This window comes from Netta rufina (assembly GCF_964035555.1).
Source record: "Netta rufina genome assembly, chromosome: Z".
Taxonomy (NCBI): Eukaryota; Metazoa; Chordata; class Aves; order Anseriformes; family Anatidae; genus Netta; species Netta rufina.
Window position 1 is genome coordinate 26,059,487 of NC_140126.1, and position 20,284 is coordinate 26,079,770.

Genomic DNA, 20,284 nt, shown 5'->3' on the forward strand with positions numbered 1-20,284 from the left:
CTTTTGGGACAGGCAGTGTTACAAGGAAAATGTCATGAGGGTGTACTCCCACATTCTTTAAATCCCTCCATGTCTGATGAAGTTTGCATACCTCAGCCTTCACCCCGCTATGTCTCACATCAAATGTCCATTACCAGTGGTGCTGGTTCATCTTTAGGAAAAGGTAGCCAGATGTTAGAGTCTATTTGAGACATCTCTTTTCAGAAGCAGTGACATTTGGAAGTTGAAAAAGGAACCCCCTGTCTCAGTCTTACTTCAGATTCAGTCATCTTTATCCATAAATATATCAAACTGTATTTTGTGATGGTCTCTCCCTTTTTATCTCCTTCAGTGGCTGCCTACCAGTTGCTCTGAAGTTCTTTAATGGGGTAGTTTACTATTCCCATTAGAAAATGATGTTAACTGTCCTGCTGTGTAGAACACTGAACATATTTCCAGTTTATAAAACTTCTCCCTGTAGATTTTTTTCATCTGTCATTGACTTCAGAGGCAACTCTTCTGCCTTGTGGGAAGTATACAGTCCTGTACTAAACTTCATAGAAAGAATGAAGGTAGACAAGTCCCTCTTTTTGTGGGCCATATAAAACAATATTGATGTAATTATCCTTAGAGCAGGATGCTACAGCATCCTCTGTAGATGATGAGACTGACACACCTTCTCCAACAGTGTAGCATGTTCAAGCATTCTGTTTGTATCAAGTGCATTGGCACAACAGACCTCTCCTGGGGTGTCTGTTGGTGATTCTCTCTAGACTGTTCCAGTAAAAAAAAATCCCTTTGCCTTTGTCAGGAGCAATATCTCATCCACTGCAAGACTGCACCCAGGTCCGCACAGTACCTGGGAGTCTGGAGAGCAGAATTCATAGTACATTACCTCTGAATCACTTGTTTGAATTACAGTTATCTGAAGAACAGAGCAATGTTGGCTCATTTTAATTGGGAAATAATGTGTTTGTGTGTCAGATCGGTTTATTTTCCTGTTATTTTTAGGGGGCGTTTATGCCTTTGTTCATTCTTCAGTTTCCCCATATTTCTAAATAAGATGTTCTGTGTTTTTTTAAAACTTTTTCAGTATAAAACCAAACGTGAAAAAGTGGAAGCTACAACTGTCATGGATAAAAATAGCTCCGTATTTACAGAAGAATCCGTTACATCTGCTACGACACCAGAGGTTTCAGAGGTGCGACCTTTATTGTTATATTCCATTATAATATATGAAGTGCGAAGGAAGAACATAGATTAAATCTGATTTAGTTGACACTGCACTTAATGATTGAGAGAAATATGGAAATGGTACATATATATAATTTAGGGAGGCCACAAAAATTTAATAAATGCTAGAGCTGATTATGAGGATTTTCAAGTAAGTTTAAGAAAACCTCATGGCTCTAGTGCTATAAACAGTACAAAGATTATAGATTGTGTAGGAAAATAATGAATTCATATACTCCAGTAAATGTGTATGCGAGTGAATTGTCAATTAGAAATAGAAAATTATTGTGTTTTTTTGTTGTTGTTGTTGTTTTGTTTTGTTTTGTTTTTTGAAGTGGAAAACAAATAATAAAAAGTATTTGTTACTTAATAGTTTGTTATTCTGTAAAAAAATGTTAAGAGACCAAAGTAAAGATGTTTAACAAACCTCTGAGTAGAGGTCTGGAAAGCTTATGGGTATTGACAGTGTGTTAAGTCTATAATTACACTGGAGAATAGTAAGAAAGGAATTAATTAGTCAATGAACACAAAACTATGAACAATAAAAGTTCAATATTCCTTTTACTGTACTCCTTCCAAATTTCATCACATAATAATGAGAGCATGGGAATATGAGCTATGTGCAAGGGCATGAATTAAATCCTGAAGCAGGATTCAGTGAGGAAATGCACCCATCATATATTAATACTGTACAAACCCAGAGGAATGTGTGAATAACTACCTACTTAGTAGGATTTTTATTTGATGTGCTTCAAACTTTAGTATAAATTATGCAATTTCACTGACTTCAGCTGAAAAGTAGATTTTTAAATGGGGGCAAAATTGAACAGCATCATCCCAGCTCTTACACAATGGAGTATTTATCTTATATCTGAACAAAAGCTCTTGAGCTGCTTAGAAATGACCACAGGGATTCTATATCACCTGAGATTTGTTCACCACAGGAGGGAGTAAGTATTGAGTACAATGAAGGCATGACTGAGGATACCTGGACCTTGCCATTCTTTGTGTCAGAAGTCTGTAAAGGCCAACATAAATTAAGGGGTGCTTTACTCTCCCCTAGGCTGTGATCAAATCATTGCATAGCCTTAAAATACAAAGCTTTTAAAGGCAGTTTTAATTCTATCTTCATTCCTGACCTTGCCCATGCAGCAATGCCCGAAAGGAAATGGAGTATCTGGGGAACAGCTCCATATCTTTCCAAAGAAAGATATAATTATGCTTTCATTTTAGAACTCATTAAAGTAAACTCTGTGTTTTCAGATTGTAACTTTTTTCCCTTGACTCTGATCTATAGAACAAAACCCAAGAATACAAGATCGTGGGCTCGTATTCTGATGGCATCAATGTGCTTGGGTTGATCGTCTTTTGTCTTGTTTTTGGAATGGTTATTGGGAAAATGGGAGAGAAAGGCCAAGTGCTTGTGGATTTTTTCAATGCACTGAATGAAGCTACAATGAGAATAGTTCAGATAATTATGTGGTAAGTCCAAGGGTATACTGGCATTTTCTAATTAATTCTTTAACAGGGTTTTGTCATTGAAAAAGTAAGAGCAGACTCAGACTCACACTGACTCAGATGTTTGCTTTTGTATGTGTGCTCTTCAGCAAACAGCTTTAAAGGAAGGCTTGTAAACAGTTTCATTTATACAGAATTTGATCACTTAGAGGAAACTGGAGACAAGGCTTCCACTTACTATAAACTAAAGGAACAATCCCATTGGTACGTAAGAATCTTGAGTTTTTCAGACATTGTCACTAGAAGTTTATATCAAACCAGTACAACTGTGCTAGTGATTTGAGGACTGTAGAAGAATCACCCACATACCTTTCTCAGTCTTGAACACTATTCCCTGATAGCCGTTATGTTCACAGGGTAGCTGTCCTAGGAGCTGAGTTCCTTTAGTAATAAAATTTAATATACCAGCCACAATATAGAGCAAAATCCAAAATGATATGCAAGATACAACTTGGCATCATTTTCCTTGTGCTAATAGGCTTTGTGAGATACCATCCTCACAATATTCTCACATAATATTCCCAGATGGGAAAAAAATAGAAAGTAGTAACACATTTGGTGGTGTTTAGTTGGACTTCGGAGCTATTCACAAAGCTTGTGTCTGTGCAGTCAGTAGTTGTGCAGATTGCAATTACAGGATCAGCACTACAAGCACATCCAATATTTTCCAGAGTTTGATCCTACATGGAGAATGCATTGTGCCATTTGCTGTGTACTCTGCCTGTATCCACCTTGCTTGTTTCACACTAACAGTAGCTTAGCAGATCCTTCCCTTCCATTTATTTTCCCTCCATTTCAGCACACTGAGATGTCTGCAAACCAGTAAACCTGTCCAGGGCTTAGCTGCACGCTTCTTGCTGCCTTAGAGATACCTTAGTCTCTGCAGTTTGTACTGTGCTAGACACTACAAATCTGGTGCCTAACTGAGTTAAAGTCCCATGGAATACATGTAGGCTGCATCACTTTGCAGCAAGTTACCACTAAAGAGACCCCAGAATTAGCATGTGCTACAAATACAGGATCCTACCCATAAGCTACCCTTTGTTTTGCATGTGCCTGAGTCTGGCTTCTGGCTCCTTGTGTCTCTAGAGATGTGGGAGCTGTTGCTTTGTATAAGGTAAAGATGGACACTGGCAGTATGAGGAATTAGTTTTCCTTTCGCCAAGTTCAGCATTCAGCAGGAACTAGGACCCTCTACTTTGCACCAGAGGAAAGTACTACTGTGTTTGTGAGATAACACACACACATTTTTATAAGTTAATATTTTAAAATGTATAAATTTCATAAACTTACAAATTTATAAATGAATCTATATAACATTTTTCAAAGCTGAAAATTGGCATCTTGTCTGTGTCACAGCCTGTTCTGTGGTAGTAAAAGGAATGCAGAGGAACTGGTGCTAGCATAAGCCCTGAATTTTGCCTTGAATTTGTCTGCTGTAGGCAGCAGCCAATGCAGCTATTTGGATGGGGACCCTTCCATCAAACAACGAACTGATGACTGTGCTATCCCAACATTAAAATGACTCTTTTGTGTAGGTGATTCACATACAGTTCCCAGTGCTACAGGGCAGTTCCTGAAAGTGCAGGAGACCTTTCCCATCTCTGTGTGATCAGAGCACAAAATCTTGGTCTCATCCCTTCAAATCTCCACCTTCAAGTAAGGTTATAGCCCCTCATAAACATTTACTGCAGCAGGGCAAAACCCACACCCATTCCCAAATTCTGTGTTAAAGTTAAAATTTATTCTGATTTCCTAGTCTTTTTTTTTTTTACCTGTAATGTAACCTTGCTGCAAGTGAGTACGATCAATTATGTAACAGAACATCAAAGCAAATCATTCAATCTGTTGCAAAAACCTTTACTGTACAAGAAATTGTGACTTGTTGAGCATGCAGTATTTTGGAGAATTCCTTTTTAATTGCTTTACTTTTGCTTTCTAGGTATATGCCAATCGGTATTGTGTTTTTAATTGCTGGGAAGATAATAGAAGTTGAGGACTGGGAAATCTTTCGTAAACTGGGTCTTTATATGGCTACAGTGTTAAGTGGGTATGTCAAATTGTAAAGATTAAATTAAATGTAATCAATTTTGGTGCTTAGTTGATTACAACGTAATTATCTACAGCAACCAGTGTCTCCTAGGTCAGAGACAAAAAATCCTGTCAATGCAAATTGTATGAGAATGTTTTGAATACACTTTTTGCTGAATGTATGATTTGTTTTAAAATCTAAGTGCCTTGAATTCTTAGGAAAAAAAAAAAAAGGCTGTTCTTGTATTCACTATTTCATCTTCTCAACGTGATGCTGAAACAGATAATATCACTGTATTTGAGGGCTACGAAGATGGTGACTGGCCTAGAGGGGAAGACATACGAGGAGCAGCTGAGGTCACTTGGCCTGCTAAGCCTGGAAAAGAGGAGACTGAGGGGAGACCTCATCGCGGTCTACAGCTTCCTCACAAGACGGAGTGGAGGGGAAGGCACTGATCTATTCTCTTTAGTCACTAATGATAGGACCTGGGGGAATGGTGTCAAGCTGAGGCAGGAGAGGTTTAGGCTAGATATCAGGAAGAGGTTCTTCACCAAGAAGTTTCAGTGGTCGCACACTGGAACAGGCTCCCCAGCACCAAGCCTGTCTGAATTTAAGAAGGGTTTGGACTGTGCACTTAGTCATATGGTCTACAGTTTTGGGTAGACCTGTGTGGTGCCAGGAGTTGGAGTTGATGATCCTCATGGGTCCCTTCCAACTCGGGATATTCTATGATTCTATGATTTTTGAAAGTCACATTGCTTCTTTTAAAAACTAGAAAAAATTGGAAAAGGGTAAGGGTAAGGTGAATCATGACTTAGAGGGCATTTCCAGGCCAATGAACATACATGAGCATCTGTATAAAGCTGAAAATATCTATGGGACCTCTGGGACCAATTTATATCAGTTGCACTGCCCAATACAAATGCAAAGTAAATGCACTGCATGAGAAATGATGCCAGAGAGGAAATCAATCCTATCCCACTCCAACACAGAGAAGGCAGCTAACACTGAGAGTAGCTCTGGGGATCACACTGTTCCATCAGCACAAAAATAGCTGGTAAAGCTGGAAAAGTAGCAGTTGCTATCTGCATAACATAAACAAGCACCAAAACATTTTTGCTATTTTTTTTGTATACTCTTGACTGTGTAGAACAGTCTGAGGCTGAAGCAGTTACACCTGCAGAAATTCTTTTGCAGATATAGAACCTTAGAAGGGGCAACTTAACTGCTTCAAATGGTATTTGTCGTAATACTAGATCATTATACATCTCTGAAGAAAATTATTACAAAGAAACCTTTGGAAAGATAAAAAGATTTTATGGTCCTGATACATTAAATGCATTTAAATTTATATTTCCATTTCAGTGAAACATAACTTCTAGGCTGTCTTGGTTCATTGCTTCATTCATTCATTCACTCCTATAATTTCTTCAGTATGCTATGGATTTATTCATATTTTGTCTAGAGGCTAGATCCAAAGTTGTTCAAGAGCTTCTTTCCCACTGCTTTATACATATCCGTGATATTTTCTTCAAATGTTATTCACACACTTTCTGACTAACAAGCAAAGAGTAGGGTAATATTTTAGTCTTAATTGCAAACTTCTTTATAAAGAATCAGGAAGGATCTCCTTTTTGCATGATTTTTTTCTAGATAATATTTATTTCAGAGTTTTTGTGTTGTTTTGTGTATAAGCCAGCACGTTTGGACTAGCTGTTCAAAACTTATTTGAGAAGTAATGACTTTCGAAATAAAAATTACAGCTGCAGAAATAGCAGTGAATTATCACTTTCAAAAATGGTATAGAGATGAGTGATAGTTGTGTTTGTCTAATACATAAAGTTTTTTTCTTATTTTCTGCACTGGTTCTTTCTTATTTTCTGTTTCATCTTGGAAAATAAATCTAATTTTTAAAGGATGCACACATTGATGTTTACCAGGAGACTATAAATCATGAGTCTAATACTTTCTTTATAAACTATAAATGAGATCATGACCAGAAGTTAGGCAGAAGTCATTTATAGAATGACACTGTATAACTTCTGCAGGTTTTCTATGTTATTAAAGCCTGTTAATTCAGAGGAGGAATATGTTAGATGGATTTTGACTACCATTCGGCTTCAATTTTAGATCAGATAGCAAACTTTATGGTTGCTTACCTATTAATTGTTACTGTTTGCACTGTAACAGGACATGTCTTCCTTAGGATGTGCGTGAAGACACAGTACCTTCTCCAGATACTTTGCTAAGTATCACCACATAAAGACACCTGTTTACCTGGTAACAACCAAGCAACAACGCATGCAGCAAGGGTGCCCACCATTATATCCTTGGCAAGAAAAAGTATGTGTTCCACTGAACTCCATTACGCAGGTCACAGTTTTCCCTGATGGCTGCTAGTACAGCATTTCTGTCTCTTATGGGAAGGCCTACAGAGGTTGATGATCAGGGTGTTGTAGAGAATGGCAAACATTCCCTGCAAAACTGACCAGCAAGAAGGGTATATTAGATCATAGAAGCAAAGATGACTCTGTACTCACAAGGTTGTAGGCTGCAGGAAAAAGGTGCCTGTCCTATCTGCCAAGCCTCATACAGCATAAGGACTATTATCCACTGCTGCTGTTTCACGTGGGCACCAATGATGCAGCCAAGAGCAGTCTGAGGAGTGTCAAGAGGGATTGCAGAACCCTGGGAGCAGCAGTAAAAGACACAGGAATGCAGGTAGTTTTTTTCATCAGCCCTGCTGGTCAAAGGCAAGGGGACTGATAGGGCCAATGGATTCTGGCAAATCAACAGATGGTTGTAGGACTGGTGCCACAGACAGGGGTTTGGCTACTTAGACTGTGGGACTCATTTTGAGAAACCTTGTCTGCTGGGGGCTGATGGGATCCACCTCTCAGAGAAGGGGAAGAGCATCTTTGGTCATAGACTTTCCAAGCTGGTGAAGAAGGCTTCAAACTACAGTTGCCAGGTGACAGGAACCTCGAACCTGCTTCTCCCAGTTTGATGCCAGTGTCAGCAATAGATGTCCAGAGCCTGAAGAAGGATCATGGGTCAGCAGGAAAGCACCTGAAGAGCAGCACAAAGTAATTCCAGCCACTCTAGCCAGTAAGTTAGTTTCATCAGGGGCCCAACTCAAATATCTCTATACTAACACACATAGCATGGGAAATAAACAAGAGAAGTTAGGGGTGTTTGCATACCTGCAGTGCTATGGTCTTATTGACATTACAGAGACATGGTGGGATGGCTCCCAGGACTGGAGTGTTAGGATGGAAGGATATAGGCAAGGGAGGTGAGGAGGCGGTGTTGCCCTTTCTGTCAATGAGCAGCTGGAGTGCATAGAACTCTGCCAGGGGATGGGAGAGGAGCTGACAGAGAGCATATGGGTCAGGATTAAAGGGAGGGCAGGGGACATCCTAGTGGGGGTCTGCTACAAGCCACCTGATCAGGGAGACCAAGCGGATGAAGCTCACTATAGACAGATAAAAGCAGCCTCACATTCACAAGCCCTGATTCTCATGGGGGACTTTAACAACCCCGATATCTGTTGGAGTGACAACACAATAGGGCAGAGGCAAACCAAGAGGTTCCTGGAATACATTAATGACAACTTCCTTCTCCAAATGACAGAAGAGCCAAAGAAGAGAGGTGCAGTGCTGGATCTCATTCTCATCAACAGGCAGGAGCTGGTAGGGAATGTGAAACTCAAGGGCAGCCTTGGCTGCAGTGATCGTGAAATGGTGCAGTTTTGCATTCAGAGGGCAGCGAGGAGGGAGCACAGCAAACTCTCTATCCTGGACTTTGTGAGAGCAGACTTTGCTCTGTTCAGGAATCTGCTTGGTAGAGTACCATGGGACAAAGCCCTGGAGGGAAGAGGAACTCAAGAAAGCTGGTTAATATTCAAGTACCACCGCCTTCAAATTCAGGAGCAATGCATCCCGACAAAGAGGAAATTGGGCAAAAATGCCAGGATAGCTGCATGGATGAACAAGGAGCTCCTGACCAAGCTCAAAAAGAAGGCCTACAGAGAGTGGAAACAAGTATAGATAACCTGGGAGGGATACAGAGACCTTGAGCAGCCAGGGATAAGGTTAGGAATGCCAAAGCTCTTTTAGAATTAAATTTGGCTAGAGACATCAAGGGCAATAAGAAAGGGTTCTGTAGATGAAGTGGTGATAAAAGGAAGATGAGGGAAATTGTGGGCCCTCTCCAGGAGGAAACAGGAGACCTGGTCAGCCAGGATATGGAGAAGGCTAAGTTACTTAATGAATATTTTGTCTCAGTCTTCACAGACAAGAGCACCAGGCACAAGGCCTAGGCCCCAGAAGGCAAAGGCAGAGACAGGAAGTATGATGAGCCACCCAGTGTTGGAGAAGATCTGGTTTAAGACCATCTATGGAACTGTAAGGTGTACAAGCCTATGGAATCTGATGAGATGCATCCAAGGGTCCTGAGGGAACTGGCAGATGCAGCTGCTAAGCCTCTCCCCATCATATATGAGAAGTCGTGGCACTTTCAAGAAGGGAAAAAAGGAGGACCTGGAGAACTACAGGCCAGTCAGTCTCACTTCTGTGTCCAGCAAGATCATGGAGAAGATCCTCCTGGAAACTATGCTAAGACACATGGAAAATAAGGACATGATTGGTTACACCCAGCATGGCTTCACTAAGGGCAGATTGTGCCTGACAAATCTGATGACCTTCTAAGAGGGGCTTACAGTATTGGTGGATACGGGAAGAGCAACTGACATCATCTACCTGGACTTGCGCAAAGTATCCCCCATGATATCCTTGTCTCTAAATTGGAGAGACATGGCTTTGACAGATGGACCACTTGGTGGGTAAGGCTTTGGCTGGATGGTTGAACACAAAAAGTTGTGGTCAATGGCTCAATGTCCAGGTGGAGATCATTGATGAGTGTTGTTCCTCAGGGGTCAGTAATGGGACCAGCACTATTTAACATCTTTGTTGGTGACACAGAGAGTGAGATTGAGTGCACCCTCAACAATTTTGCCAATGACACCAAGCTGTAGTCAATACACTGGAGGGAAGAGATGCCATCCGGGGGGACCTGGACAAGCCTAAGAGGTAGGCCTGTGCGAACCTCAGGAGGTTCAACAAGGCCAAGTGCAAGGTTCTGTGTCTGGGTCAGGGCAATCCCAAATACAAATACAGGCTGGGGGGAGAATGGATTGAGAACAGCTCTGATGAGAATGATCTAGGGGTACTGGTTGACAAGAAGCTTGACATGAGCCATCAGTGTGCGCTTACAGCCCAGAAAGCCAACCATATGCTGGGCTGCATCAAAAGCAGCGTGGCCAGCAAGTTGAAGGAGGTGATTCTGCCCCTTTAGTCTGCTCTCCTGAGACTCCAGTTGGAATACTGCATTCAGCTTTGGGGTCCCCAACACAAGGAGGGCATGGATGTATTAAAAGGAGTTGAGAGGATAGAGTCACAAACATGATCAAGAGGCTGGAGCACCTTTTCTATGAAGACAGGCTGAAAAAGTTGGGGTTATTCAGCCTGGAGAAGAGAAGGCTCCAGGAAAACCTTATAGCAACCTTCCCATACCTAAAGGGGATCTACAGGAAAGCTGGAGAGGGACTCTTTGTCAGGGAGTGTAGTGAGAAGACAGGGAGTATTGGCTTTAAACTAACAGAGGTTAAGTTTAGATTATATAAGGAGGACATTTTTTCCCGTGAGGGTGGTGGGGCACTGGAACAGGTTGCTGAGAGAAGTTGTGGATGCCCCATCCCTGGAAGTGTTCAAAGCCAGATTGGATGGGGCTTCAAGCAACCTATTTTAGCGTGAGGTTGTGTGTTGGCAGGGGTGTTGGAATTATATGATCTTTAAGGTCCCTCCAGTCTAAGCCATTCTATATTTTCTGGCCTTCAGGAATGCCCTTTTTTCCATCGCTCTTCAAACCATAGGAGTTGTGCTTTTTTTTTGTTTTGGATTCTCTTCCCACCATCATTTTATGTTTCATCATTATTTGCCTCATGTTTGTGGTTTTTTCTGTTCATGTACATCTTTTGTAGCCATTTCTCTATTATCCTTCCTTTAAGGTAACTCTTAAGAGTTACAGGATGTCTCAAACATACTCCTTGTTTTCACTAGCAAGAAAAGTGTGCAAGATCACAAGAGCTTGTATGTCTTATCCTCTTCTTCCTTTCTGTTTTCTTCCCTCTCCAACTCATTATACACCTCACTTTCTTCCCAACTTTCTTATTCATGACCTTTTACATCCTTGACCCTACCAACTCTTTCCCACCATTGTCTGCGACATATCTCAGCCTCTATTTAGGTCAACACAAAGCAATAATCTTCCCCTAATACCTCTGCTCCAGTTGCCCAGAAAATATCTTCATCCCATCACTGTTTAGAGCAGCAGTGTCAGGATTAGGATATGTTAGCAGATACAGAGGAGAAAAATCAAAATAGGAGGCATAATGCAATTACCAGAGAACTCTCAGCCTAAAAGAGAAAGGAAGCTGCAGCAAGCCGTCTGGCCATGTCTTTGCCTTTGTCTATTCTGAAAGCAGCAAGACAGTTACATGAATGCTGAAAGAATGCTATTTTGAGAAATAAAAATTCCTGCTTGTTATGTGTTGTGTTTAATACATGCAAATAAATATTTCTTCAAATTTGTTTCATGAAAATCAGTAGTAACAAAATAGATATGCACAAATGCTATTTTGGATAATGCCATGTTTATGCTGCAAAGTGCAGATCTAAAATTTTCAAAATAACTTTATTTGGAAGTCATTATGTTTGTAGATGTAGACATTACTTGAAAAGTTTACTCGCATCAACACTTTGGTTAAGACACCCAACAATATCCAAGTTTTTATATTTTTTCTACATGTTCTGCGTAATTCAGTTTGTTCTCAGGCACCGTTTTATAAATTTTTATGTTTCTTTCTAGAGTTCTTTATAGAATTTTATTGATACATGTTGTGTGCTCTCTTTTACATTCCAATAAATAAAACATTTTTCACATTAAGAGTGAAAACTTAATTCCCATTGTCTTTAACAAGATCATTTTTCCAAGGAAACAAGTAGCTAGATGTCAGGGCCTTTTTACTGGTTTTGTAAATTTCTGTGCTGTGGCTCTTGCTCTTAATTGCCTGGCTTTGGCGGAACAAATGGCACTATGATTTATTGTCATCTTTATCAAGTACTCTAAATCATGAAGCACTGTTACAGCACAGTAACATTTGCAAGAATATCTTGTGAGGACAGAATAAAAATACCAAGGTCATATATGCAACACTTCTGGGTTTTGTGTTTCCATGCTGTGATAATTTCTTTTCAAAAAAGCTGACGTTGCCATGATGGCTTTTGATTTTGGAATATAGGAAATATTTCACAGACTATTCACATATATTTAATTTCAAATATACCCATAGTAGGCTGTTTGCCTATAATCTTAATGGCCACAAAACTCTACAGCATATGCATTCAGGATTAATGCACAATGTTCGAAGGATGACTATGTCCCTGAAACACACTCAAATATCCAAACAAAGATACCTGAGCAGTGTGTAAAGTCAGGAGGACAATTTCATCATTGCATGTCTACACACTTAATTTTAAAAAGTAATAGTTTCAAAACACAGTATTTCAGGACCTTACAACATGAAAGATATATGTAAGACTACATATATCGCATTTGTACAGTCTGAAATATCTCAGTTTAATATACAGAATCAATGTAAAATAGCCATGTTTGAATTGTAGAAGTCTGAATTGTAGACCTCGGCTTACACAATTTTCCACAAAATAGATGTGGACTTTTAAATAGAATATTGTTCTCTAAATATTAAAGATAGATGTAACTAAAGTCTCTGAGAGTTTCACAATTGTATTTGAAGACAGAATTAGATGTCATTTATGACCGTCTTATCATTGAAACAAGGCAATGAAATCTATCCATCAATTTAACTATTCCATTTTCTTTTGCAGCCTTGCAATCCATTCCACTGTAATTCTGCCACTGATCTACTTAATAATAGTAAGGAAAAATCCTTTTCGTTTTGCCATGGGGATGGCTCAGGCACTTCTGACAGCCCTCATGATTTCTTCCAGGTAAACAAAAGTAACATTTATTTTCTGTAATGTTTATAGTAGTAATTGCATTGTTTGTGCTCTGATTTTATTGTCACTTTGTTACATATCTGTTTCACCTGGACAATTGTAAATACCTTGGGGGGTTGAAATATTACTTTTGAGGTTATTTCTGCAGTACCCAAAAGGGAAGTATAGATTGTAGTGAAGCTGTGCTGGCCTTTCTCCAAAGTAGAGTCTGGTCTTCCAGATACAAATTCAGGAAACATTTTTTTGCCATTCAGTTAATTACTCATGGACTTGTTAGAGTTTAGGCTGTTTCAGTGTTATATACATTATGAAAATTTTAATGTGTATTTTTGAGGATAACCAAGACTTTGTTATCTCTTCCTGTAATTTGAAGAAAGAGCAAAGATAGTTTTGCTTTAAAACCCAACTCTTCACTTTCATATTGCAGCCTTCCTGTCTGCAAATCAGGCTGTAAGGGAAAGGAAAGATAAAGGAAATGGTATATCACCTGTGCTTACTTTCTGTGTTTATCTGTGTGCCAGTTCAGCAACTTTGCCTGTCACCTTCCGCTGTGCAGAAGAAAAAAACTTCATTGATAAAAGAATTACCAGGTTTGTACTTCCAGTTGGAGCTACCATCAACATGGATGGCACAGCTCTCTACGAAGCAGTAGCAGCTGTATTTATTGCACAACTGAATGACTTGGAACTGGATATCGGCCAAATAGTTACCATTAGGTAAGACTAAAGCCAAGACACGCATTTTATTGGTGTTTTTCTTAATGAATGATTTTACTTTGAATACCTTATGGAAGAGTTGAAGCTATCATTCACAGCACAGAAGAAAACAGAATAATTCTCATATCTTGTTCCAGAGCCTATTTATCCAGGTGAGAAGGTGGGCTAGGCCAAGGTATATGGGGAAATTGCTGTTATCATCTCACAGTAAGCACTTGCAAACCCAACTCAGCATCTTCATATGATTTAAGTTGTATGTTGGACATGCATTTATCTATTTATTCTGCATTGTAATCCTAACAGTTGTTTGCTTGCTCAAGGAGCAATGGACTCTGCTTCAAGTGTTAGGAACTGTGATGGCACTGTTTCAAACTTGTCCAATTGACTTGTCCCCACATGCTGAGTAGATACTACTCAACAGGAAAACTGGAACATTTGGATTGCTTCCTTGCAGTGAAATACGCCCATTTGTGCCAGAAAATAGAGCTACTATGAGCAGAATGTATCCTGAATGCATTTTTCTGTCTTTATTTGGGTTTTAGTGTCACAGCTACAGCAGCCAGCATTGGAGCTGCTGGTGTCCCCCAAGCTGGACTAGTCACCATGGTGATTGTACTGAGTGCTGTTGGCCTGCCAGCCGAAGATGTTACTCTGATCATTGCAGTTGACTGGCTTCTGTAAGTTTAAGGCACTTGATATTTATTTATTTATTATTATGTTTAATTCTTACACAAGCTTTTCAGCAACATGTGGGCCTGTGAAAGAACAAAATCATGTAGGAATGCTGCAGGAATTGGGCAAAGATTCTTTTTGTGGCCGGCCTTGTTCAATATAGAATTGGATGTAGCCATGGCTATAATTCTATGAGAAGTCCTACAGTGTGGGATGGAAGTTAATAACCTCACATCCAGAGATTCTGTTCAGCCAGTGGGCACAACATTGTTAAATCGTTAGTGTAACGCTCAGGAAAGGCATGTTTCACAGTACTAAGGAGCACCTTTGGAGTTTCTCAACTGCTACCATATTTTACTAAATAGATACACCATTCACAAAAATCAAATGCAGCCACAAGCAGAATCATCTCAGCTGATTTTAACAAAGTACATAAATGCCATACACTGGTGAAGATGGAGTGGAGCACATGAACTAAGCAAAGTTGGACCTTGATTCTATATGCACACACATGACAGGCTCTACAAGGGTACATTCTGCCAGCATCAGTTTGCTTGAGCTGCTTTTCAGTGAGACAGTTTCTTAAGGATACAGCCCCATGACCAGCAAGCACGCATGCAAATTCAGAAAGCACTACTTATCCCTGATTCCAACCACTTCACCTTAGAGCACATAAAAACCTCAGTCCCATTAAGCATCACCTTCTGGAAAGAAGCACTTAACCAGAAGTCTTCTGTTCAAACAAGACATTTCTAAGAAACTTCTGCAACAACCCCAAAGAATGACATCATGTATTCTGGAGTTCAAAAAGGAATAGGTGTTCAGTTTTGTCCCATGATTCACTGGGAAAGGATAACAAGATTCCCAAGTAAGGGAGTATAACTTTAGTTTATAATACAGCTTTTTTCTGCTTCCTAAAGTGTCCAAGCTCAGACTGGACACTTAGCTTATCAGACTGGGCACTCAGCTTATCATGCTCAGACTGAGGTCTTAATCACCAGCATTAACTCATCATGGGTGATATTTTATTGGTACCAATCCACAGATACTAATCATTTCATAGACTCTGCATTTCATTTTCTTAGGCTTATATTTACCCTCCAAATAAGTTCATTCCTTTTCCTTGCCCACCTTTTTCAATGATTTTCTTGAAGGATTTCTTGGCAGCAACCTATGTATTTCACAGATACACTTAATTTATTTGATTATATAACTCAATTTTTCTATCTGTAGAGAAACTGTTCTTCAGAAAAGCAAGGCCATTGAATGGATCCAAGAATCAATTAAATTTCAGTATAAACGTCATACCTTCAAAAAAAAACATCACCAAACAGTGTACATTTCCCCCATCAGCTGTCTGCAACAGTGTCTAATAGGTTTGTTTGCTGTGCTCCACAACCATTTTGTTTTCTCCAGCTATTTTACCAGTGCTCATTTAGTTTTGTTAAGGATGGTGAAGATCTGTCCAAATCATTGTCTCAGAGCAGGTATCTAAAGAAGAATGTAAGAGCAAAACAAATGTATATTGTTACTTTTCCCAAAGTGCTTTCTTAGCCTTCAGGAAGTGGCAACTCAAAAAGTTCCCACATTAGAAGTGATTTTTGTTTTAACAGTGCTCAACAGATTTCTTCTGACATGAACTTGCCTCGTTTCTTTTGGAACCCATATCAACTTCAAGCATCCAGATGTCCTTTGAAAAGGAATTCCACAACCTAACAATGTGCTGCACAAAATACTTTTTTTTTAACCCATCTCATAATCCTTTTACTTGATTTCCTCTAATTTCTTCATGAGAATGAGACAGAAAGAGAACAGTCATTCTGTACTTACTATGGTAATCATAATTTAATGCACTCTATCATAGAATCATAAAATCATCAAGGTTGGAAAAGACCTCCACGATCATCTGGTCCAACTATTCCCCCACCTCCAATATCACCCACTAAACCATGTCTCCAAGCACCCCATGCTACCTTTCCTTAAACACCTCCAGGGATGGTGACTCCACCACTTCTCTGGGCAACCTGTTCCAGTGCCTAATTACTCTATCTGAGAAGAAATTTCTCCTAATTTCCAACGTCAACCACACCTGGTACAACTTCAGGACATTCCCTCTAATCCTATCTCTACTTTTCTGTGAGAAGAGGCTGACCTCCAGCTCCCCACAACTTCCTTTCAGGTAGTTGTAGAGAGCAATAAGGTCTCCCCTGAGGCTCCTCTTCTCCAGACTAAAAAAACAAAAAATAAAAATAAAAAAATAAAAAATAAAAAAAGTTCTTTCAGCCATTCCTCATGGGACTTGTGTTCCAGACCCTTCACCAGCTTTGTAGCCCTTCTCTGGACATGTTTCAGGGCCTCGATGTCCTTCTCGAGGGGCCCAAAACTGAACATAGTACTCAAAGTGTGGTCTCACTAGAGCAAAGTACAGGGGAACGATCACCTCCCTGGTCCTGCTGGCCGCACTATTCCTGATACAAGCCAGGACGCTGTTGGCCTTCTTGGCCATATAGGCACACTGCTGGCTCATGTTCAGGCAAGCATCAACCAACACCCTCGGATCCTTTTCCTCTGCCCAGTGTTTGAGCCTCTCTGCCCCAAGTGTGTAGCGCTCCACGGGATTGCGACCAAAACGCTGGAGCCAGCACTTAGCCGTGTTGAACCTCGTCCCGTTGGCCTCAGCCCATTGACCCAACCAGTTCCCTCTGCAGGGCCTTTCTGTCTTTTCTTCAGTCCGCAATTTAGGTGATTCTTAGGCACAATAATAGTACATAGAAGATACCTGTTCCACCATGAAACAGAGAACTGTCTTTGATTCTAATTGACATATGTTTCAGATGAAGGTGTCTTGCTGTGTAAAGAAAATTAAAGATTAATTTCATGAACAAGGGATCATTGGCAGTGCATTTTGCACTTCAGCAGATGGGATGCACATCATGATGACATGTAGATTAACATTTTTGCCTTTTGTACTTACTGCCTAAAATGTATTATTTTGTAACCTGCTAGTTGTGCTTATTAACAATCTTCTAGTTAATTCTGAACTCATCAAGGTTTTCTTTTTTTTTTTTTATGTAGGCTTGAGGAGATTTTCCATGTTCATAATTAAGAAGTAGAATATGATTATTATGAAAAATGAGTTTAATGTGTGATTCACTCATTCTACTGATCATACTGGACATTTACTACATCCTTCCCTCTTCCTTTTCCTACCGCTCCCACATGAAGAATCCATAGCCACGTGTTCATGCTAGAGTTCAGCAGCTGTTGTAGAATTATGTTTGGGAACTGATTCACTGCATTATTGTTTTTGAAGTCTCCCATGCCAGTTTTCACGTTTTGCATGGTATTCCTGCTTTTCTGCCAAGCAGTGGCATATTTTTAAGGCCTGCAGGTCACATTTCTCTTGGGAGAAAAATTTGCAGCACAGAAGCATTGTGTTTCTTAATGTGACTTAACACAACTTTGTACATCAATTCTTTAACAAGAGTTTAGGCCAAAATACTGGGCTAGGCACTTCTATAGTTGAGGAAATAACTATCAAAAAGGCAAAAGGCAAACACTTATGCTGTGCCCCACAGTCTCTCCTCCCACTCCTCCAAAAGTGGTCTCATCGCAAAGAAAGCCAGCTGTGTAGCATACTCCAGGGCCTGAGAAGTGCTCTCCATAAGACTTCTTAAAGTCTCTGCACAGCAGTTTGATTTCTGCTGTTAACAGACCAGTTATGTGACTTAGAGCTTCATTCATCCAGTACAAAGGCATTCATTTTGGAAGTCACACCAGGTTTGTTCAAATTCACATGGGAAAAATTCTCCCCTTTGATCCCTTGTCCTCCCGCACTTTTTCCTTTAAGGCCAGAATGGCCTAGAATCCACACTGGGAAAAAAACATGAGCTCACCATTTGGTGACATCACTTATGTTTACTAAAAGGATTTTCTAGGTAACATATTGAATGATTTCTCTGACATTTTTATTCCACAGGGATCGATTCAGAACAATGGTTAATGTCTTGGGAGATGCCTTTGGTACAGGGATAGTGGAGAAGCTCTCTAAAAAGGAGCTGGAGCAGATGGATGTCAATTCTGAAGTTAATATAGTCAACCCTTTTGCCTTGGAAACAACAACACTTGATAATGATGAAACAGAGACCAAGAAATCGTATGTCAATGGAGGCTTTGCTGTGGATAAGTCTGACACCATATCCTTCACGCAGACATCTCAGTTCTAAAGCCAGTAAGTAGCTTTCAGATGAAACAGGAGCACTAAAGGACGTGGCCATATGCATTCTTAAAAAGTTAAAGGGTAACTGAAAATGAATTACATCTCACATATATTTGATTTACTGCACAGACTGATTCTCTTCACTGGTTCTGGCCCCTTCTGATCACCTCTGTCAACAATTTGAACTCACCACTTTTGCTCCTTGCTGATATGTTGAAGAAAAAGACATTTGTAAAATACTTGGTGGTATACACGCTTGGTGAGGCTATGAATTGCCTCTCTGGAATCAGCTTGCTCATATATGGGGATCAATAGCTGGAACAGCCAAACGTGTTTTTCTCAGGAGTAGCACAGCATTCCACATCTCACCTGCATTACAAAACACCTTTACAAAATCTCTTTTAACATCTTTGCCTTCTAAACACATTGCACTGTACCAGAAACCTACTGTAACTTGATCATGTGCCAAAATACTCCTTTCTGCAGCTGAGAGATCACCTCTAGGGCAAATTGAGTCAGAAAGGAACAGAACAAGGCCTTGTAGTAAATATTCTAGTGTGAATGGGGTTTCATTTTTCTTTAATTGTGAAATAATTGGGCATGGAAGAGCTGCCATTGCTTACATTGCTAGACTTCCCCTTGTGTTCCCTGTGAATGCCAGCTGCTGGCCTTCCAATGTGAAACACATTGCTGTGGATTTTGGCTTCTGGCATTTGAAGAGTTTTGATAAAGTGAAACTTCACCAGTTTTGGTCCACTTCAGTGGCATCCTGATACATAGACATCAGACGGAGAAATGGTACTTTACTCTTGTCCACCCTTGACTCTAACCAAATATTAATCAGCCCATAAGTAGCCAGAGGTCAGGAAGATGAAAACAGGCTATAAAGCAACACATAATGCAAACTAAAACTTTCCTCCTTAGAACAAAAACAGGTATGGTATGCAGAGTAGGAGGCATGCCTCTTTGTAGACAGATGCCACTGTCACTAAGCTCTTTGCACAGACTGGCTGTGTAAGCATGCAAGTTTGTAGCTGTGACACCACTTAGAGTGCCAACATATATTATCAGCTACATTGTATCTCATGAAGCATTTCTGGACCCAGAAAGTCATGTATTCTGTTGGCTTGCTGTAGGATAAGAAGCAACAAGAATTTCCTAATAAGAAATCTCCATTGTCTAAAACATTTTATACAAGATTTTTGTGGTGCGAAATCACTCTCCCCAGGGAGGAATTGCTGTAAATTTTTTTTTCCCTTGCATTTTGCCATTCATTAGCTATTTTACTTGTAAACTGAAATTCATATACAGTTGTTTGTAAGTAAGATTATAGGAAACCTAAAATTGCACTCATATGTTAACAAAAAACCCTGCAGATTCTGCTGTTCGTGGCAGTGTACTATACTTGAGTCAGGCCTACACTTTTTTATTTAAATAAACCAGAAGCGTGCCAAAGAACAACAATTAAGAAGAACATATTTACTGTAGAATTTGATAAATTGCACCTTAAACCAACAAGTCAATGAAACATAATACCATGTTTAAATTAAACATTGTAACATATGTGATAATGTTAATTCAAATGTAATTATGTTTATCCATAATAAGGAAAATGTACAGATTGAATAAGTCAATCTTTTACCTGTGCTGAAATAGTATGAAACATTTTTATGGCTTTGCTTATGAAAGGAAAAAAAAACAAAAACAAAAACAAAAACAAAACAAACAAAAAAACCCACCAGTTTCCCATAATTAGCGTATGATCTATGTCTTGTCTTTCCTTTGCTTTTTTTTTTCGTTACCTATTTACCATTAC

The 20,284-nt window shown here is 39.7% G+C and overlaps 1 protein-coding gene across 1 annotated transcript in view; it reads left to right on the forward strand.

Annotated features, from left to right (window-relative positions):
• The window catches only part of SLC1A1 (solute carrier family 1 member 1), a gene marked incomplete at both ends in the record, with an annotated part of 59,172 nt that extends 40,697 nt beyond the window's left edge, over positions 1–18,475 (forward strand). Inside the window, 7 exons of the mRNA XM_084304648.1 lie at positions 1,073–1,180; positions 2,510–2,694; positions 4,673–4,780; positions 12,730–12,852; positions 13,383–13,577; positions 14,120–14,254; positions 18,229–18,475. Of these exons, the coding sequence (XP_084160774.1) occupies positions 1,073–1,180; positions 2,510–2,694; positions 4,673–4,780; positions 12,730–12,852; positions 13,383–13,577; positions 14,120–14,254; positions 18,229–18,475 (1,101 nt within the window). The remainder of the gene's footprint in view (positions 1–1,072; positions 1,181–2,509; positions 2,695–4,672; positions 4,781–12,729; positions 12,853–13,382; positions 13,578–14,119; positions 14,255–18,228) is intronic.
• Positions 18,476–20,284: the final 1,809 nt, after the last annotated feature.